Source organism: Oratosquilla oratoria, chromosome 43 (genome assembly GCF_046742065.1).
Source record: "Oratosquilla oratoria isolate Oo_2021 chromosome 43, ASM4674206v1, whole genome shotgun sequence".
NCBI lineage: Eukaryota > Metazoa > Arthropoda > Malacostraca > Stomatopoda > Squillidae > Oratosquilla > Oratosquilla oratoria.
The window spans coordinates 14615647-14638047 of NC_134819.1; the positions used below are offsets into that span (position 1 = coordinate 14615647).

Genomic DNA, 22401 nt, shown 5'->3' on the forward strand with positions numbered 1-22401 from the left:
TTGGCATACGTACCTTTCTCATGATCCTTTTCATTCCACCTAAATATTTATTTGCTTCCTTTAGTCTATTAGTCACCTCCATATCCCCTCAACTGTTTATGGCTACTATCTATACACCAAGAGCTTTTTCCCCCTTATAGTGGCAGTAGCCAAATCAGAGGCACATTTATATCACCCATTTCATTCCCACCACCCCTCCCATCTCAGCTTCTCATGGATAACGGTATACCCTTGTATCCACCAACTGCCTTGGGTGAAATCCAATGTTGCAAGAAACAGCACATCCATAGCAAGGCCACTTCACCTAATCGGTGACCATCCCCCCTCCATCTCCTCGTACAGAAAAAGAGAAGATGGGGAGGAATCCCTTTGGGCTACATCAAAATACAGCTACAAGTGACCTTAAATTTCTCCACCTCAAATATTTCTTTTCACACCAAGAATTATTCAACATGGCTAACGTAAATTCAACCCCCTTTTTGCACATATCATGACCTCCTACCTATTCTACAGTCCTTTTGGTTATGATGAAATTTCAATTAATATTCTTTGTCAGTGATATACAATTTTATTATTACAATGTTGAATACAACAATACATATTCATTCAACCTGACAAATCTAATTTACTGTAAGATCTTCTTCATGTCCCTTCTCTTTCTTTCCTTTGGTTGTATTCCATTATGCAATTCTGAAAATCTTTTACTTCTGTCTGACACTTCCTCCAATCTTTGTTATCAGCCATACAAAACTGAAAATAAAGAAGCAAGTCATTATTACAAATTAAGTCTCGGGTATTGGCTGCATGTTATTGTGGCAAAGTAGCATGCAGTTGATACTTTAGGGTCTACCAGAGCCACACATCATTTTGTCTGTGATAGAGGAAAACTCTGTACATAGAGAAATGATGACACTTTTATACTACGACTATCCCTCCATTATGCTGTCCCCCAACCCCTTGTTACTGTCCTGTACCATTTCTCTGAATATTCATTTCCTTTTTTTTGCCTACCTACCCTGTGGTGGGGGCAAAAGAATACTGCCACCAAGTATTTCCACTCGAGTCATAAAAGGCGACAAAAAAAGGGACAGGGGATGGGATTAGGAGTCCTATTACCTGTAGCCCCAAAAGGGGACATTCCTAAAAAAGAAAGTAATGGCATAAGAGGGTCTGGGAGCTTTCCAACCAGTACCGTAAGGTTTGGGTCTTTTAATGTGCATGGATGTGGTACAGATGAAAGTAAAAGGGAAGAGATAGGCAGTATGTTTGTGAGAAGAAAGACGGATGTGCTGGCTTTGAGTGAAACTACAATGAAAGGAAAGGGCAATTGTGAGTTTGGGAGTGTAGCTGGGAGGTATTCAGGGGTGAAGAGGGGACAAGGGAGAGAAGGGGTGGCTATACTAGTAAGTGAAGAGATAAGTAAGTGGGTAGTGGAGTGGAAGGAGGTGTCATCAAGGTTGATGTGGATGAAGGTGAAACTGGGAAAGGAGATGTGGGTTTTTGTAAGTGCATATGGGCCTCATAGTGAGAAGAGTGTAGAGGAAAGGGAGGCTTTTTGGGTAGATATAAATGGGTGCATAGAGGGATTAGGGAGAAATGTCAATGTAGTTGTATTGGGAGACCTTAATGCTAGGGTAGGAAATGAACTGACGGAGTGATTGGTAAGTATGGTTGTTCCACGTAAAAATCGTAGTGGAGAATTGATGGTGGACTTGTGTCTCGACAGAGAGTTGATGATAGCAAATACAGTGTTTCAGAAGAAAGTCAAGCATAAATACACATGGGAGAGGGTGGTGGATGGAAGGGTGGCAGATAGTGTTTATGGACTATATAGTGGTGACCAGGAGTATGGTAGGAAGAGTTAAGGATGTACATGTTCTAAGGGGAGAGAGTGGGGGAATATCATAAAATTTCCTGGTGGAAGGTAATTTGAGAGTAGAGAAAGAGGAAAAGGGCAGAAGGTAGGGAGGTACTTCGAGTGAACTGCTTAAATAAGAAAAAAATAAAGGAGAATGAGTATAAGAAGAAGTTGAGAGAGGAGTGGGAGAGAGTAAAGGATTGAGTAGAACTAGGAGTGGAGGAGGAATGGGGATGGTTCAAGGAGGGAGTCATAAGGTGTGCAAAGATGGTGTGTGGAACAAGGAGGGTGGGAGGAAATAGAAGGAAGGGTAGTGAGTGGTGGGATGAGGAAGCAAAGAAGGGTGTAGAAGAGAAGCAGGCACTCATAGATTGGCTACAACTTAGGATAAGGAAATCATATGAGAGGTACAAAATAAAGAGAAAGGAAGTTAAGCATAAGATAAAGGAAGCAAAGAGGAGAGCAGATGTGAAATGGGGAAAGAGTATGACAGAAAATTTTGAAAGTAATAAAAAGATGTTTTGGAAGGAAATTAAAAGAGGAAGAGGAGGCAAATCAAGTAGAGAAGAAAAGGTAAAAGGTGCAGATGGAGAGATGATAATGGAGGAGAAGGCAGTGAAAGGAAGGTAGGCAAAGTATTTTAGGGAGTTGCTAAATGTGAAGGAGGATAGGGAGGGAAAGGTAGTTGCAGTGGGAAGCGCTAAGAAAATGAGAGTGATGAGTGAGGAAAATGGAGGAGAAATAGGGAAGGATGAAGTGAAAGCAGCTGTTAAGATGATGAGAGCAGGTAAGGCACCTGGGTTGGGTGGATGCCATGCAGAATGTCTGAAGAAAGGAGGTACAGTTATGGTGGACTGGCTGGTGAGGTTATTTAATGTTTGTTTAAGAGAGGGTAGAGTGCCAGAGGACTGGAGGAGTGCCTGTATAGTTCCACTTTACAAGGGAAAGGCTGATAAGTGTGAATGTAGTAGTTACAGAGGGATCAGCTTGTTGAGTGTAGTTGGGAAGACTTATGGGAGGGTCTTGATTGAGAGGACTAGGAGAGGAACAGAGGGAGTAATTGGTGAGGAACAGTGTGGTTTTAGGACAGGTAGGGGTTGTGTAGATCAGAATTTTGTGGTAAGGCAGATATGTGAGAGAGCTATAGGAAAGGGGAAGGATGTTTTTGGGGGTTTTATGGATCTGGAAAAGGCTTACGACAGGGTAGACAGGAAGGCACTGTGGGAGGTACTGCACATATATGGGATAGGAGGAAAGCAGTTAAGAGCAGTCAAGAGTTTGTATGAGAGTAGTAGAGCTTGCGTTAGGATTAGAAACGGAGAGAGTGAATGGTTTGAGGTAAAAGTGCGACTTCATCAGGGGTGTGTTATGTCGCCCTGGCTGTTCAATCTTTACATGGATGGGGTGGTGCAAGAGGTGAATGCAAGGGTAGTGGGTCAGGGGTTGGAGATGATTAAAGAAAATGGAGAAAAGTGGGAGGTGAGCCAGCTGTTGTTTGCTGACGACACTGCGCTTGTAGCAGGATCAGAGGAGGGATTGAGGAAGTTAGTGACAGAGTTTGAGATGGTGTGTGAAAGAAGGATGATGAAGATAAATGTGGGCAAAAGTAAGGTGATGAGATGTACAAAGTGACAGTAGGCTGGAAGTGAGCACTAAGGGTGAGAAACTGGAGGAAGTGGATAGTTTCAGATACTTGGGTGCGAATGTGACAGGAAAGGGAGGAGTGGGGGTGGAGGTAGAATATAGATTGAGAGAAGAGAGTAAATGCCTTGGTGGATTAAAAAGTGTAATGAGGAATAGATATCTGGGAATGGATGCTAAGAGGAGGTTTTATGAAGGAGTGATTGTGCCAACAGCAATGTACGGGGCAGAAACATGGAACATGAGAGAGGAAGAGAGGAGTTTGAATGTGTTTGAGATGAAATGTCTGAGAAGTATGATAGGGGTTACTAGGATAGAGTGAGAAATGAGGAGGTGAGGAGGAGAACAGAGGTGGAAAGGGAGCTGGGAGATAGGGTTGATGAAAGAGTATTAGGATGGTTTGGACACATGGAAAGAATGAGTGAAGAAAGATTAGTAAAAGAAGTGTGGAAGGCAGAGGTGGTTGTTGAGATGGATGGATGGGGTGAAAGGAGCTTTACAAAAGAGAGGAATTTCTGTAGAGGAAGGATGGGAGAGGACAGAAGATAGGGGTGAATGGAGAAGGATTGTGTATAGATGAGGCTGTGATGCATGAGGGGGAGTGGGTGGGGGATGGTGGGTGAGGAAGTATGTATGAGAAAAAATTTGACGCAGCCCGAAGGGATTTCTCCCCGTCTTCTCCTTTTCTGCAGGAGGGTACAGAGAGGGGGGGGGGTCGCCGAATTTATGAAGTGGCCTTGCTGTGGATGTGCTGTGTCTTGCGACACTGCTTCTGACCCAGGGCAGTGGACAGGATGCAGGGATGACCCGTCATCCAGGAAGTGCCAAGATAGGAGGGTGGGAGGAGAGTGGAGGGGACTGGAATATATGGGAATGAAATGGGTGGGAGTGATTTCTATGCCTTTTTCTTTTTTGGCTACCCCCGTGTAAGGGGGAAAAAGCCTTTGGTATATGTAAGTCTCCCTATTTTCAATGCAGCAATACAAAACAATGGTTAGTTGGAATAATTAAGTTATTCCTAAATAGTGGCAGTGACAGCAAAGGATTACACTGTCAGTTTCAGGCACTGACACATTCTTGGCTATCAGGTGGCAGCAGGTCCAAAGGCGAGCCACTTGAAGATGGTAGGGCAGCAATCAGTCCTCCTTTTCCAAGTTTTCAGCCCCTGAATCTCACTTTACATCCTGCTATACTATTCTTTACAGGAGTAGGAGGTGAAAAATTGCAGGATCTCAAAATCAAATTTGTAACAACAAGCATCTTACTCTCTTCAATACAACGATGCCTACATAGGCGCCGTGAGGCATGAGTGGGTATAATTTTTTATGTAGATGCCGACATCAGCATCGTGATTACATTTATTTTGTAGTTGTAGACAAGTGACCCCTAGATTCTGTGAGCTAGTTTGATCACATTTTTTTGCTTTTATTATTACTCAGAGTGAAAGAAAAAGAGTAGTATAGCAGTGACTTTGTTTTATAATGCAAGTAGTGTGATGCATCACACATTAGGCATCTGATGCTGTGCACAAGAATTTGACTTGGGCACTATAATACATTAAAGAGGTTGTGTGGTATTATTTTTTTTAACACCTGTCATCCTAACTAATCTTCTGGAACTTTAATTATTTATAAATTAGGACATTTCTTTATAAATAATGTTGCTACTTAGCTATTTAATAGAGATAAATCTTGAGTACCCGAATGAAGCTGCTCCATGTCAAATGTGCACTTCTTATTTGACATGGAGGAGTCTCAGCCTGCTACTGCATTTCTATAGAGTAACTCAAAGTATCTTTTTTAGAAGTGCACACACATGTGATATAGCATTAGAAACTTAAATATTAATTTTGTAAATTATAATACATCCATGTAATAAATATTTTTCTTGGCAGAAATCAATAACAGAAAATGTTGCTAAAAGCTATGCACAAAAGAACTTAAGAACATAAGAATGAAGGAGACTGCAAGAGACCATAAGGCCTACACCAGGCAGCTCCAAATCCATCACCACCTGTCATCCCCATCCATAAAGTTGTCTAATCGTTTCTTAAAACAACTGATAGTTTCAGCACTTATTACATGGTTACTAAGTTTATTCCATTCGTCGACCACCCTATTAGTAAACCAATTCTTGCCCATTTCCTTTTTAAATCTAAATTTGTCCAGTTTATAACCATTACTGCGAGTCCTGTCCTGTTCTTTTAATATTGTTTGCATCACCTTGTTAAAGCCTTTGATCCACTTGAACACCTCTATTAGATCACCTCGCACTCTGTGTCTTTCCAGAGAGTGTAAGTTAAGGTGTCTAAGCCTCTCTTCATAAGGTAAATTTCTGAGTCCATGTACCATTTTGGTCATTCTTCTCTGTAGTGATTCTAGTGAATTAACCAATTCCATACGGTGACGCCTACGTAGGGGTCATGAGGAGCAAGTGGGTACGCGATGATGCTGATGTCGGCATCTTGATTATATTTATTGTAGTTGTACCTACATAACCTCCATTGTCTCTAAACTGGCTTCATCATGTTTTCTATGGTTATCAAAATTCACGGGTGAAAGAGAACGAACGACTGAGCACTGACTTTATTTTTTATAATGCGATTATTATGACGCAACATCGCCCATCAGGCAGTTAATGCTGCCAGACATGCGATGTGCCCTGGAGTGAAGAGGTTAATGTCCATTCTGTAGGACGGAGACCAAAACTGTACTGCATAGTCCTGCATTATTAAACTCTATCGCTAGATAGAGTTTAATAATTACCTCTGCCCTTCTATTCGTTACTGTCCTAGCAATGAAACCTAATGCACTGTTAGCTTTATTTCTGGCGCTAATGCACCGCTTCCTGGTTTTAAGGTCCAGACTCACTAGAACTCCCAAGTCTCTCTCACACTCAGTTTTCTCTAAAAGTGTGTTATCTAAGCCGTATCTATTTTCGGGATTGTGTAGCCCTACATTTAACACGCTACCCTTAGAGATATTGAAGTTCATTTGCCATTTCACCAACCATGTGAACAAGTTGTTAAGATCATCCTGCAGATTCTCTTCGTCGTCTCCTCACCTAATTAGTGTCGTCCGCAAACTTACTAATATCACTTTTTATCCCATCATCTAAGTCGTTTATGTACATAATGAACAAGGGACCCAAAACCAAGCCCTGGGGGACCCCACTAGTAACATTGCCCCGCCTAGATTTTACTCTATTTATGGTGACCCTCTGTTTTCTGTTACTAATCCAAGCTCTAATCCATTCTAACACTTTTTCTCCTATGACATGGGCTTTGATTTTATTTAGTAGTCTCTGGTGTGGCACCTTGTCAAACGCTTTGCTAAATTCAAGTTAAATAATATCGTAATTATCATTGTCATCTGATGCCTTATACACTTTAGTGTAAAAGATAGAAGATTAGTCACACATGACTTACCCTTGGAGAAACCATGCTGTGAATCACGAATTAAATTGTCTTTCAATGTGTTCTCTGAGTCTATTTACTATTAGATTCAAGCATTTTTCCTATAACTGATGTCAAACTGATTGGCCTATAGTTGCATATAGAACGAAATTGTGTTGACACCTTCAGACACCATCTGTTTTGATTGACTTGGAGGTCAAAGACAATGACAATGACCTTGATGACTTCAAGAAGAACAAGTACCACATTACTGAATACAGGTTAGGTTAGGCTCAGTTAGAATAGACAAACTTATCATACTTTAATTTCTTTGACCTCTGCATCTACCAAAACAAAGATGGCATTTCAGGCAGCAGAATCAGCTATATTTGTTTGTGTATAGCTTTTACCAACCTTTTCTGTTATGGATTTCCACCAAAAATAACATATATCATATTGATGTATTATAAATTTACAAAATAATTATTTTTTCATTGTTATATTGTGTAGGTATACACTTATAAAAATCTACCTCACTCAAATAATGTCTATGATAGTTTTTAGCTTGGGGGCAGTCTAGCAGGGTTTAGCAGGCAAGGTTATATCAATTTTGTTAAGTTTATGAAAGTTTTCCATTTCATCATTACATGAGTTTTGTGGTACCATCCAGAAACATTTGTTCATACACCCCTAGCATTAATTCAGCTTACCAAGAGTGGAGGGGTGGGGGAGCAAATCAGGTTTCTGGGTGGAACCACTATTATGATCTATACATTAAGCCTCATGTTAATGATTAAGTTTATATTACTTGGTTGCACAGGCAGCCATTTCTTGACTTCGGATGACCTATGACAAAATCCAGAATGAAGATTTGTCAGTACATTATATGGTCCTCCTGGAGTAATAATCAAACTTCCCAATATCCCCAAATAATATTGAATTAATAAAGACTAAGTGAAGATGGCTTTATTTCCTTGTTATGGTCATGTTATTCAAGTACTAATGGCTATATTATAATATTACATAAATTACATAAGTAATACGATTTATGCAAATTGCTACCTGAATTGAATAATGTTTTTCCAAACAACCCGTCTTGCTTATCATTTTCTCAACTGGATCCTCCTCTTCATCACCACTTGACGGCTGGGATCTATTGTGTGGATTGACTGCCATATCTTCCACAAACCATCAATTCCCTCGACATTACTGTTCTTGTTTATCTAGCGCTGTCGAACCTGGCTACTTTCTTAGGACTGTTCTGCCGATAGTTTAGCACATTTACATCGCTCAGTTGCCGTTGTCTTGCACAAGAGGAGATAGGTAAATTCGGGGGATAACTCAACAACGTCACTAATCACTGGTGAAAAATATAGAAACACATTTGTAAATCACAACTAACACCGCAATCGGAACAATGAAAGAGTTGAGTAAGCAAAACTATATATATCGATTGCTAACTGCATAACTCTTCAGTAGTACATAATGGAAGGAGGATGCTGTCTTAAATAGCAACCTTTAACAAAGGGAAGGGAACTGGAAAAAGAATAGATGTTACTACCCCAACTCTTATGTGACCTGAGGTCGGATCAGAGGGAGGAGGATGAAACTTGTTGACAAATTTGTTTGGTGATGAATAACCCTGATATATCTGATAATCTGGGGTCCTCTGACCCTTGGAAATATTCATCATGGGCAAATATAATTAAATTGGATTCCACTATTTTCCTTCTGAACCCACTATATGTCTCAGCTATGGACAGAGCAGCCTTGATTTTGTTGAGGGATACCTGATTCCATGAGTAAAACCATCCTTAACTGCGTTCACTCATAACTGCTCTGACCTCCCCTCCCCCCCCTTTTTTTTTTCTTCAGAAGTTTAGTTCAGCATAACAATGATTGGTGTTTACAAATTGGTTTCCACCTTTGTTTTGCCAGTCATAATATGGCATATGTCTCAGGTAGGTTCCGAGAACAGTTATGATCTGACTTTTTTCCGCATTCTCCTTGTTGTTTTACTCATTCGAGTACTGGTCCCCTGTACCCTACCTCTGGTGCTTCAGGTTATAATGTACTACTCCTTGGTGCTCATAGTAATTGCCCACTCCGTCCTGAGATTCAGGTAAAATGTTAGATTTAATTAATAGGTGACCCTAGCTGCAGTGTAGGTTTCAGTTATAGCTAGGTCAACATGAAAATGGAATTCCTAATATTTGAGCTGAAGTAGTTCTCATGGGATGCAAAAAGTCGCTATGAGTATAATGCAATTTGAATTATCCATCTAGCTGTCCTTGTTCTCGAGATATTGCATTTTGAATGGAATTAAATCAGGCCTATTTTGTCCCCGGAAATCGGGCCGAAACGTGCGGTCTGACGAATCGCCGATCGAACGTAAACAATGACGGTTTTTACTGACAGGCACAATTTATATAAAAATTTAGCATATGGGTGCATTATTTGTCATATTTTCTTTAAGATGTGTGATTTCCATGAATTACGTTTTTATCCTCTGCAAAATTACCCACCACAGCTACGAATACCGTCAAATTACATGAAAATCACACATTTTAAAGAAAATAGTTTGAATAATTCAACTATATGCAAGCTATTTCACTAATAACACAATAGTAACAAACTTAATAGTGTAGTTTGATCCATACCACCAGTGATCATAGATAGCGGGCAGGACGAATCGTAGCTGTGGTCCGTAATATTACGGAGGATAAAAACGTAACTTCTCTGATCAAATTACATGAAAATCACACATTATAAAGAAAATAGTTCAAGTAATTCAACAATAAGTCTATTACGCTAATAACATAATAGTAAGAAACTTAATAGAGTGAAGTTTGATAAGATGGCGGGTTGATGTTGATGTTGTTATCCGATAATCCGACCCGATAGAAAAAAACTAATTAAAACCTTCGATTTCTCAGCTCTACCGTAACAAGCTGCCTTTATTTTGGTATTAAAATAATTCACGATACTAGTAGTTTTACTTTATTTTGGTCAATTGCCACAACCGTAAATATGTTAGCTCATCTTTTACGTTGAAACATATACCAATATTCGATTTACTGCTGAATGCAGGCCGCCATGTTTATCTTATGTTTTTATTGACCGACATGTAACTGATGATGTGAATGTTTGAAATTTACTACGATCGTAGTAAATACACTCACACAACATTTTTTTTAATTAACTTTTCCGCGGTATATAAATTTGGCCGTTTGAATGGCGTGTGCATAAAATGACGCGCTATTGTGCTCGTCATCGACGATGGCGCCTCTGGTGGTGTTTGATACAGATGTAGAAAAATGCAGTATATTATTAATGGTACTACTCCGATATAGTACTCACTCATACTGTTTTGTTACAGTTTAACATTATTTTGTTGTTCCTTTGCTTAATGCAATGTTCCTTTTGGATGGTGCTCAAATATTTGGACTCAATGTTCCTATGTGTACAAACATTTCAGTAATATTAGCAAAACTATAACAATGTTTATGTGTCATATGTGCACTGACTGGTATTACTCATGAGTGTCTCTAGTCCCCTCAACCCTCTATGTATGTTTGTCCGTGTGACTTAATGTAGAATAATAACCTGATGAGGACCACAATGGAAATAAGCGTTCATGCTTTTTGTGTTATCCTCGGCAATTTACATTTATTATTTCGAACTATGTGTTCTTGTCATTATTTGCACTTCATGTACATTGATTTATTGCCAAATAAAGTCTATCTATCTATCCATTCTTCTCCTTATTGCATATATCTAGTGTATATGTAATCCTCCTTTATTGCATATGTAATCGTCCTTTATTGCATTTGTAATACTCCTTTATTATATATGTAGTACTTAATCTAATATATATAGTAAATGTTTTATATAAGTAGTCTATGTAGTCATTACATTATATAACTGCCAATGTAACATTATATAACCACCCTACATGCGTCGTCTCTACGTGGTCGTTAGACCAAGATCTAAGAATATATTTAGACCTTGGGTTAGACCATACGCACTGAGCCGCTTGTTTGAGCGTAAGCGCTCGTCAGCCCAGAGTTGCCAGGTGGTTCCAACATTTTATGCCATTAATTTGTGTGAATTTTGGCATTTTTTGGCAACACTAATGCCCAATTTGGCAAGCAGTTTGGAATATGTATATATATATATATATATATATATATATATATATATATATATATATATATATATATTTGGCAAGCAGTTTGGAATATATATATATATATGATGTAAGCGGAATAGGAAACACAGGAGTCTTAGTCTTGAGTTTATTCCTGACTAGTTTCGCAGGTATGCTTTTTCAAAGGAATATGTGTACAATTTTTTTTTTTTTTTTTTTTTTTTTTTTTTTTTTTTTTAATATTTTAGTCCCTGCGGAGCTAGCCGATTTCAGGACTGTCTTTAATTTCTTCTATGGCCGTAATATCTTATTTATTATTAATTTAATTTTATATCTATTTATTTACCGGAGTGCGGAATTTTGTTATATTTGACCCGGCTGGAGGGGGTCATAGTAGGCCTCCCACGGGGGAAGAGCAGATTAGGCTGGCAGCCAGGATTATTTGGGATTTTCCGGCGTCTGATGTGCTGTTTGCCCTCAATTGGTCTAGGGCGGTGGAGGGATCTCCGAAGAGATTTCTTAAAACTTTAAAATGGTCCCTGAACTGTCTGCAAACGAAAAGGCAGTGATTGAAAGAGACCTGTTCACTGCCACAGGTACAGAGGAGATTTAAAAATTTGGTTCGCCAATGATTTACCCTTATTCTGGATATCATGGCTAACATATAAGGGGGTACAGAGGGGAAGGTCGGGGGTTTTCCTCCGTGACAGGTTGTTGTCGGCCATCCCCGAGCGATGGCAGTGGCGGTGAAATCTGCCTTCCAGGTCTCCCAGATGGCTCTGTTGATCTTGTGCAGGGCGTCGCTGACCGTGAATTTGATGGAAATCATGTCCTCTTCAGGCGCCAGGGCGCCCTTCTTGGCTGCCCCATCCGCCTTTTCATTACCGTGCAACCCCACATGTGAGGGAACCCATTGATATCTTATCTGAATATCTTTGTTGGAGGCCTCAGCAGTGAGGTGCAGTATTTCTTGCAAAATGTCTGGTTGCGAGTCGCATTGACAGCTCTGAAGTGCCTTAAGGCTGGATCTTGAATCTGAGAGCACGGTGATACAAGCTGGCGGATGGGGAAGAGCGAGAACTATTTTGATGGCTTCCCGAATGGCGATTAATTCGGCCGAGAAGATGGAGGTGGGGGGAAGCTTCACGGAGATGGACTCTTGTGTGTTTTCCAAGAATATCCCTGCGCCTGTGCGGCCATCCTCAAGCACAGAGCCATCTGTGTAGACAAGGAAGTCCTCCTTGTACTCCGTCCTTATCATCTCCCTCACATGTGCTAGGAGAAGATGCGGACCGTCTTGGCATCTCAATCCCGGAATTTCTGAGACAACTGTTGGTGGTTTGAGTACCCAGGGGTGAAAGAGATCCACCTGACACTGGGTAACAAGTTGTCTCGCATCGGGAGGAAGCCCGGCTTTTATGCAGAGGTCCTTGACAGAGCCAGGCAGACCTTGAATGTGCGTCGTCTGTGAGGCCGGCAACCAATCCTCCCGGAGTTCCTCATCCGTAGAATTTGCAACTTTAGCACTGGTGAACAAGTATTTGCAGGCATTTTTCTTCAGTTGATACCAAAGAGGAAGAACACCTGCTTCATTATACACTTGTTCATGTGGAACTGATGCTGGCAAACCGAGACCCAGGCGGAGCGCTTGGCACTCCACTCTGGCTAATCTACACACTACCCCCGGGGGAAGATCGTGCATGGCAGGAGATCCGAAGAGGAGCCGGGAGCGTACCAGACTCTTGACCATGGATATCAGTGTTTCCCTCCTTTGACCCCAGGGCTCTCGGCGGATGACTCGGACGATGTTTAGGGCTCGTCTAGCGTTTATTATAACCTGATTTATGTGGCTAGTCCATTTTCCGTCTCTCTGGAAGATGACCCCCAAATATCGAACTGCCTTAGCTGGGTATATGGGAGTTCCGTCCACTGTGATGTAATTCCAGTCAGGGTAGTCTCCTCTGTTGTAACCTATGCCGTGGACTGGCATGTAAACAGTCTTTGATGCGGAGAGCATGAAGCCCAGGTCGGTCAGTTGGGTCATTACCAGGTCAACCTGTCTCTGAAAGAGACGGAGTTCTGACTTGTGCTGGTCAGAATCCTTTTTGGGCCGCCGGTGCCTAGCTTACCTCCATAATGCTATGTCATCAGCATAGGCTGTGACGACAGTGTCCTTTCTCACTCCTTTTCCTACATCCCCAAGGAGCAATGTGAAGAGGAGCGGGGCAACTACGGAGCCCTGGGGGACTCCCATATCAATGGTTGACGATCGGCTGAGGTGTCCTTTCCAGCGTACAACCATGGATCGACCTGAAAGGAAGGACTGCACAAATTTGTACAGTCCCGGCGAAACTCCAATAGACTTGAGTTTAGATAGCAGTTTACCGTGCCAGACGGTATCAAAAGCTTTGGCAATATCTAAAAAACACGTCTGTAGAATCCGTCTCTGTCTTTGGGCCCTACGTATATGTTCGGAGAGTCGCACGATGTGGTCAGTGATGCTTCTCCCTTTTCTAAATCCGGCTTGAAGTTTTGGGAGGGCTTCCTTATCTTCTACCTGGGACTTCAGTCGATTCAATACTATTCTCTCATAGAGCTTTCCTACGTGGGAGGTGAGAGAGACAGGCCTGTAGTTGGTTACGCTTTTCCTGCTTTTGTTTGCCTTGGGAATTGGTACCACAATAGCGTGCTTCCAGGCGCTAGGAACAACGCCTTGCCTCCAGCATTTGTTATATAATCTTAGCAGATTAATTTGCATGGAAAGCGGCAGTTGCTGTAGGAGAGGGTATGTGACCTTATCTGCTCCAGGCGACTTCTTGTTTGTCCGGGTTGCCCTGAGTGCCCAGCGCAATTCTTGTAGGGTTAGGCTCGAGTCTTCCCCTTTCGGTGGAGAAAGATCCATTCGGGATTCTTGTTCGCGACGGAGGCGCAGTTGTGCTTCGGGGAGGCTGGCCATGGTACTTGCACTAGCAAAGTGGTGGAGAAAGCTTTCAGCCTTCTCCTCAGGAGTGCACAGGATCGTACCGTCTGGGGCTGTAAGGTCATTATCCGGTGGGTTATATCGGCTCTTTAGGATCTTGACCTTTTTCCAAGCTGCGCTTAGGTCCAAAGTGTTGTCCTTGCTATCCATCCAGTATGCAAGCTTTGCTTGGGCTATGGTCCTCTTGCAACGCGAATTTGTTGTCTTCATCTCGATGAAGGCTTCTTCCGACCCTTCTCTCTTGTACCGATGGTAGGCCAACCTTTTGTTGTGGACAGCAATCTTGCAGTCCTCCGTCCACCAAGGGTGGCCACGCCTTCCCTGACCTATGCTGACGAAGGGGATTGCGTGTCTAGCTGCTGCCAGAACTATGCCGGTGAACTGCTGATTTAAGCTGTCCACAGAGTTGTCGAGGTCTAGGCTAATGTCATCGTTGTTCAAGAACTCTTTGTATGCAGTCCAGTTTGCCTTTTGAAGGTTAAGGTTTCCTTGCAGTGGAGGCAGGTGGACTACAGGTGAGAGGTGTATGGAGACGCAGATAGGGAGATGATCTGAAGACAAAGGGTCCCCAAGTGTGAACCAGTCTGTGGCTCCCGCTAGGTTTGAGGATACGAAAGATAAGTCGATGGCTGACTTACTGTGCCCTACCACGTCTGGAACTCTGGTGTGGGTGCCATCGTTGAGGAGGACCATATCCACGGAGTCTAACTGTGAGGCGAGTTCAGGAGAGGAATGGGGATATTCGTCTTCCCATAGGGCGTCGCGACGATTAAAATCCCCCACCACTACCCAGTTGTCAGTGAAGGCTCCAAGCCATTCAAAGTGCCTAGTCGTTTCTGGATTGTAATAATTTAGGATGTTAATGGTCTGGTCTTCTTTCACCTTGACAGAAGAGACCGTACCATATCCTGCCTCCAGTGGAGGTCCAGGCAAGGTTCCGACTTGGGCGGCTAATCCTAGGGAGACATACGTGGCTACCTTTGCTTCGCCTGAAGCATCGGTCCCATAGAAGGGAGGGTAGTGGTAGCCTGGCAGAGTTGGTAGCTGGAGAGGGCGTTTCCGAAGTGATTGTAGTGCAATTACCTCGTAGTGGTGTTTGGCGAGATGCTGCACTAGTTGATCCCAGGCAGTGTTTATTGCCCGACAATTCCATTGCATAATTCTAAGCACAGCCATGATTTCCAATTTCCATGACTGTACTAAGAATCACGAAGATTCCGTCTAGAAGCCGAGCTGCCTGTGGGTTGGAACGAGCTAGATCTTTTTGTATTGTTTCGACTGTGGCTTTCAGGCTCTCGATGGAGCTTGAGAGGGGGATGGAGGGCGCTGGGAGTAAGGCTGCTCTGTCGTGTGAGAGTGCCCTTATTTCTTTTTCCACTATGGGAGGAGACGTCTCAGGAGGAATGTTCGTGTTGGTGGGGAAGGATCCCTCGGGGTGGGGTGAGATGATCTGGCCTGTCTTTCTTCTCCTTATCTTACGTTTCTTAATCCTCTTCTTGTCTTCCATTTCCGTGGTAGTGGTCGTCGGGGGTTTGGCAGGCGGCGTTTCTTTGGGGGCACAGACTTCCTCACTTGTTGGTGGAGGCTCAGTGCCAGGTGATTTAACCGCCTGGGTTGGGGGTGCGTTTTCTAAAAGGTGTTTAGGGGACCTGGGCGCTGTCCCAAAGTCCCTCTCCTTTGCCCACTCTTCTTTAAGGTGGGTAGCCCATCGCTCCCTGGCAGCAGCTAGCGCTTCCGAGAAGGTGACATATCTCTGGTTTTTTATCTCATGCGCTATCCTCCTAATAGCCACTTCTGGGCATCCGTGATAGGCAGCAGAGTGATTTCCACAGCAATTTACACAGAGAAATTGCTGCTCTCTGCAGTCCTGGGTAGGATGTCCTTTGCTGCATTTAGCGCACCGAGGTGCCTTGCGTCGGCACTCCTTCCTAGAGTGCCCTAGGAGTTGACACTTTGTGCATCTTTTTACTGGAGCGACGTAGGGGACAACTTGGTGTAAGGTATATCCTAATCTGACAGTGGAGGGAAGGGTGTCAGCAAGAAATGCCACTCTTACTGACCCTGTTGGTACGCCCTCCTTTGACATGAGCCTCTTGATATCATCGACGGGAAGATCTTGGATCTCCAGGTCTCTCTTGAGCAAGCTCTCCGCGTCGTCATCGATGGGGACTCCCTTCACTACTCCCACGACGATTGTCTTGGGGATTCTGGTAATTATCTCGATTTTTTGGCGGTCCGTTCTTAGGACTGGGGTGCGTAGGAGCAGACCCTGCTGTTTTGCCGATGAGCAGCTAATCAGCCATTCACCAGAGGGAGTTTGTCGAATTCCTTCGACTGGGCCCACAGTCTCCTTGATCAGCTGTGCTTGCCTCCAGGACCCCAGCTTTAGGAATCGGGCCGGATTCTCAGTGGGTTTGATTATCACTGGGAACTTCGACGGGCTATGTGCGGGTTGGGTTTTTTTGGGACGATGGCGGCGATTGTTGACAATCTGCCATCCTCCCTCCTTTGGCTTACAGTTTGACGCGGCGACAGTGGCGTATGTCAAACTGATCGACTGACCTTCCTTGTCTGCCTCTTTTAAGGCATTTGAGGGTGTAGGTGCGTCTGTTGGAGTTGATGGAGCGGGATGCTTGTCCATGGAAACTGCGTCAGGAAGGCTGTGTTCCGAAGTTTGGGCAGTGTCCATTTGCATTTCTTCAGGGGGGATCCGGTCAGCAGTTTTGTGAAAGGGGTCTTCCATCCGCTGAGCACTTTCATTGGAGTAGGTGACTTTTAGTCTTTTTTGCCGATGAGGTTCATCAGGGTGTTCATCATCTTCTTCGTCCTCGCTGGAGGAGAAGATGCTCTTGCGTTGAAAAGATTCTTCCATGTTCGTGTGTCCGGAATGGACTGGACTGTGTGTGTGGGGGGGAAAAAAGTGATGTGTACAAACGGGCTGTGGGCATTATATACATGGGGTGGACTCACCACCTCTCCGAGTTACCATAGTTGGTGGCGAATGTGAACATCACATTGTGGCTCACGTAACAATGAAGACATTTTTACAATTAAATATGATAACACTAATACCAAAGAAATTATTAATAGAAAATGTAACAATAGTAATGATAACGATGAAGATAAATATTTAAATAATAATATTAACAATAATAACAAAAATGATAGTAGCAATACAGGAAATAATAACAATAAAATAAAAGTAATAGTAATAAAAACAATAATAAGAATAAAAACGATAATACTAATAACCAAGAAATTAAAATTATTAATATTAATTATGACAATGATGGTGAAAACAATGATAATAAAAACGAAAAATTTAATAAATATTTAAATAGTAACAATAATAATAACAATAATGATAATAAAGATAATGAAAGTAATAATAATAAAGATGGTAATAATAAGAATAAAAACGTAATGATAAAATTATAAATATATAATGATAGAAATAATAAATAAATAATAGTTATAATAACAATGATAATAATAATAGTGTTGAAAATAAATATTAACAAATAGCATTAAAAGAATAAATCATGATAAAAAGTTGGGGCATGGAGGAACTTCAGAGTGAAAGGAAGAAAGCTGGAGAGGGTAGGCCGAAGTGGGAAAAAGGTATCTACTTAGGGTCGGGGGGTCTGGGAAGCCATTCTTGGAGGGCAAGTGTCGCGGTAGATTTTGTCCATTTCGAGTCACCAGTTCTCTTGTTTGTGTTTTTGTGGTTGGCAATGTAAAGTGATTCAATTATTTTCCGTTGTTTCTTGTGTAGTCCTTTAGCTAGAATGGTGGAACCCTCCCAGTTAGGCAAATGTCCCTCTGTGTCAATGTGGTTAACTAGAGCGTTGGTTTCTCGGTGGTGTCTAATGTCCGCTTTGTGTTCCTTGAGTCTGTTGTTAAGTCCTCTGTATGTCTCTCCGTAGTATGCACAGTCACATCCTTTGCAGGGAATTTTGTAAACGATGCTATTGTCACGGTTTGTCTTGGTTCTGTTGGTGGTCAAGTGTCCTATTTTCTTCCCTGTGTCATTTACTATGATGAGTCCTGTCTGTCTCAACGTTTTGGAAAGCATGTGAGAGAGGCCAGAGTTAGGAACCACAAGGTATCGTAAATCTGTCCTCTCTTCACATCCTTTCCTCTGTCTGATTTTAATGGCTTTCCGTAGTGACGTCCCTAACATGCCCTCTGGGTACCTTAGGTTCCTGAACGCAGCGGTTACGTATTCAATTTCCTCTTGTAAATACTCCTCGCTGCATATTCTAAGAGCCCTAAGGTAAAACCCAATGATAACCCCTGATTTGGTCTTCTCGTCGTGTGCGCTAAAATAGTGGATGAAGTCGTCTTTGTTTGTCGGTTTACGGTATACCTTGAACCTAGCGCTGCTGTCCGATCTGATGACGACAGCGTCTAGGAAAGGTAGGGAACCGTTGGTCTCTTCCTCTACTGTGAATTTAATTCTTTTGTCCACGTTGTTCAGTTGTTCCAGTATGTTTCTTGTGTCGTTTGTTTTGTGTGAAATGAAGAGGATGTCGTCAACATAACGGTACCACTTGGAGTTAGCTGGGACGATATGCAGAAGGTGGTCCCTTTCCAAAGTCTCCATGCACTATTTTAGCGCACACGACGAGAAGACAAAATCAGGGGTTATCATTGGGTTTTACCTTAGGGCTCTTAGAATATGCAGCGAGGAGTATTTACAAGAGGAAATTGAATACGTAACCGCTGCGTTCAGGAACCTAAGGTACCCAGAGGGCATGTTAGGGACGTCACTACGGAAAGCCATTAAAATCAGACAGAGGAAAGGATGTGAAGAGAGGACAGATTTACGATACCTTGTGGTTCCTAACTCTGGCCTCTCTCACATGCTTTCCAAAACGTTGAGACAGACAGGACTCATCATAGTAAATGACACAGGGAAGAAAATAGGACACTTGACCACCAACAGAACCAAGACAAACCGTGACAATAGCATCGTTTACAAAATTCCCTGCAAAGGATGTGACTGTGCATACTACGGAGAGACATACAGAGGACTTAACAACAGACTCAAGGAACACAAAGCGGACATTAGACACCACCGAGAAACCAACGCTCTAGTTAACCACATTGACACAGAGGGACATTTGCCTAACTGGGAGGGTTCCACCATTCTAGCTAAAGGACTACACAAGAAACAACGGAAAATAATTGAATCACTTTACATTGCCAACCACAAAAACACAAACAAGAGAACTGGTGACTCGAAATGGACAAAATCTACCGCGACACTTGCCCTCCAAGAATGGCTTCCCAGACCCCCCGACCCTAAGTAGATACCTTTTTCCCACTTCGGCCTACCCTCTCCAGCTTTCTTCCTTTCACTCTGAAGTTCCTCCATGCCCCAACTTTTTATCATGATTTATTCTTTTAATGCTATTTGTTAATATTTATTTTCAACACTATTATTATTATCATTGTTATTATAACTATTATTTATTTATTATTTCTATCATTATATATTTATAATTTTATCATTACGTTTTTATTCTTATTATTACCATCTTTATTATTATTACTTTCATTATCTTTATTATCATTATTGTTATTATTATTGTTACTATTTAAATATTTATTAAATTTTTCGTTTTTATTATCATTGTTTTCACCATCATTGTCATAATTAATATTAATAATTTTAATTTCTTGGTTATTAGTATTATCGTTTTTATTCTTATTATTGTTTTTATTACTATTACTTTTATTTTATTGTTATTATTTCCTGTATTGCTACTATCATTTTTGTTATTATTGTTAATATTATTATTTAAATATTTATCTTCATCGTTATCATTACTATTGTTACATTTTCTATTAATAATTTCTTTGGTATTAGTGTTATCATATTTAATTGTAAAAATGTCTTCATTGTTACGTGAGCCACAATGTGATGTTCACATTCGCCACCAACTATGGTAACTCGGAGAGGTGGTGAGACCACCCCATGTATATAATGCCCACAGCCCGTTTGTACACATATTCCTTTGAAAAAGCATACCTGCGAAACTAGTCAGGAATAAACTCAAGACCAAGACTCCTGTGTTTCCTATTCCGCTTACATCAACCTGTCAGAATGTCTCAACAATATATATATATATATATATATATATAAGTTTTTTTATTCCAATAATTAGTCAATTTCTCCATCAATATGAAACCTCTTACCATCTTCATCCACATCAAAACTAGGTTAATCATACATATACTAACATAAAAAAAATCTGTATAAATAAAGTTTGATTCCTTCCATTATCCAGCAAAATTTATCAAAGACATCTTATCTCAAAAGACAATGGAACAAAAATTGACCCATACTATTTGGTATTTTAACTAAAATATATTTATAATAGAAAATAAAAGTTTGATTCCTTCTATTATCCAGCAAATTTTATCAAGACATTCCATAAGACACTAAAATTGACTCATGTATTGTATCTAGGTATATAATAGAAATTAAAGCTTGATTCCTTCCATTATCCAGCAAAATTTATATAAAAAAAAAATGTTGCATAAGACACTGGAACAAAAATTGACTCATACTATTTGGTATTTTAACAAAAATATCTTAGTACTACTGAAAAATTAATTGGATGGGTTCTCTGACTTTTGGATGGTTTTGCAAAACGCCTCGTGCCCCTGTGTTGACGTGGTGATTTTGTAATGCCTCTCAAGCCAGAGCCAGTAAGTCTTTTTCGTTTTAACACACACCCTTTCATTACTTTTCCAAAATGTCTGAGGAAGTTTCTTCTAGGATGAAACGTTATCGACACTTCTGGAAATGGGTGACGTGCTCAAAAAAGATACAAAAGAAAGACACCAAAAACAACTCTGAGCTTCTTGGACAGCTTCGAGCAGAACACGCTAGAACCTTTCCGGGTCTTTACGGAAAAACCAAAAGCTTTTCTGTGATAGAGTCTTTAAAGGAGTTCCATTTAAAAGTTCTTCAGTTTAATGTCACCATACGTGAAAATGAAGACTTTTCGTATTCAGATGAAATGTTTGACGATTTACAATTCTTTAACGGAGACGTCGAAAAGAGTAAATTCGATGGTTTTTCCAAGCACTATTTCGCGGGCTACAAGAGTTTCATAAAACATGGAGGCAGGGGTGATCACAGAAATTACCAAATGCACTACATCGACTCAATTTTTAAGAGTTACAAGCGTCAAGAGAAGAAGAACAAGTACGCTATAAAGAAAGTGTGATCAAAAGTACTTACTTGTGCGTCGATGACGACGGTTCTTCGGTTTCGGTCGCTCCTGGGTGGGTCCTTGCCTTCCTTTGTAACACACGCTCCACTGCCTTAGTCTCACTCTAGCCTAATTCCCTACCTCCTAACCATTAATGCTAGCCTATCAGATCCCCCTTTGTGCATACTTCTCTCACACTCGCATTCACCCCACCACCCACGCGTGGTCCTTCCCTGGCACTGCCTTACCCAAGCCAACGCGAGGGCACCCCCCCCCCCTGGTGGGAAGGGGGATACCAGCGCTCGTGCCCTTTGACCCCCTCCCCCCCCGAAAGAGGGGGGGGGTGCCAGCCGTCCGTCCCCGTCCGCGCCATACACACTCACGCTCACACCACAGAAAGTCAAAGAAGAGGCTGAAAAAAGAGGCTCCAAGAAAAGATTGAAGAAAAGCGGAAAGCCGCCGAGGAAGAGGAACGGAAAAAGCAAGAAAAGCTGGATAGAAAGCCAAAACTGATGGAACTTAAAAAGGGAAGGGATGAGAGGCGTGTTAAACGGTTGGAGAAAAAAAGACTTGAGCAACAATTGAAAGAGGAAAAATACCGTAAAAAATTAGAGAAGAAACGTCTCGAAGAACAAAGAAAAGACAAGAGACTACGTCTAAGAATGGAAAAACGCGAGCTGGCGAAAGAAGAACTAAAAAAAAAAGAATGATTTGAGAAATCTGAAAAGAAATATGGGTTCTTTGTTATTCCCTGAACTACAAGAAGAGCAAAAGAAAATGCTAGAAGAAGACAGAGCAGAAAGAAAACAAGATATGGAAGAGAGACGTGAAAAACCGTCAATCGACATATTTTCCATAGACAAACTAAAAGGAGTGATAACCGATGAAAATAAAGTTGAACCTCAAAATCTCGGCAAGCTAGGAGACTTCAAATGTAAATACTGCCAAGCCTTGATGTGGAAAAAAGAGCCCAGGACAGTTTGTTGTAATAACGGGCAAGTCGCGGCTGTTATTCCATTATAAATCAAAGACAAGACTGGATTTTCTGATCGTTTTCTTGGATATTTAGTAGGATTCAACAATATGTTCTGTTTTACCTCTTTCTCAACACCTCGCAAGTTAGAAAATGCTTTAGAAAAATCCATATGT

The 22401-nt window shown here is 41.5% G+C and overlaps 1 protein-coding gene and 1 long non-coding RNA gene across 4 annotated transcripts; both read right to left on the reverse strand.

Moving 5' to 3' along the window:
• Nucleotides 1–545: 545 nt before the first annotated feature.
• LOC143022084 (uncharacterized) lies at nucleotides 546–8698 on the reverse strand. Of its 3 annotated transcripts, none has more exons than XR_012966026.1 (3): nucleotides 8684–8698; nucleotides 7956–8253; nucleotides 546–750 (listed from the first exon to the last, which is right to left on the reverse strand). It is a non-coding gene; the product is annotated as an uncharacterized LOC143022084 (long non-coding RNA). The 3 variants fall into 3 exon arrangements; XR_012966027.1 differs by lacking the exon at nucleotides 8684–8698 and adding an exon at nucleotides 8455–8469; XR_012966025.1 differs by lacking the exon at nucleotides 8684–8698 and having other exon boundaries at nucleotides 7956–8448.
• Nucleotides 8699–11570: 2872 nt separating this feature from the next.
• LOC143021992 (uncharacterized) lies at nucleotides 11571–13087 on the reverse strand. The gene is made up of 2 exons (XM_076179922.1): nucleotides 11681–13087; nucleotides 11571–11591 (listed from the first exon to the last, which is right to left on the reverse strand). Exons 1-2 carry the CDS (start codon nucleotides 13085–13087, stop codon nucleotides 11571–11573), a joined length of 1428 nt encoding a protein of 475 aa, XP_076036037.1.
• Between the last annotated feature and the right edge of the window lie 9314 nt (nucleotides 13088–22401).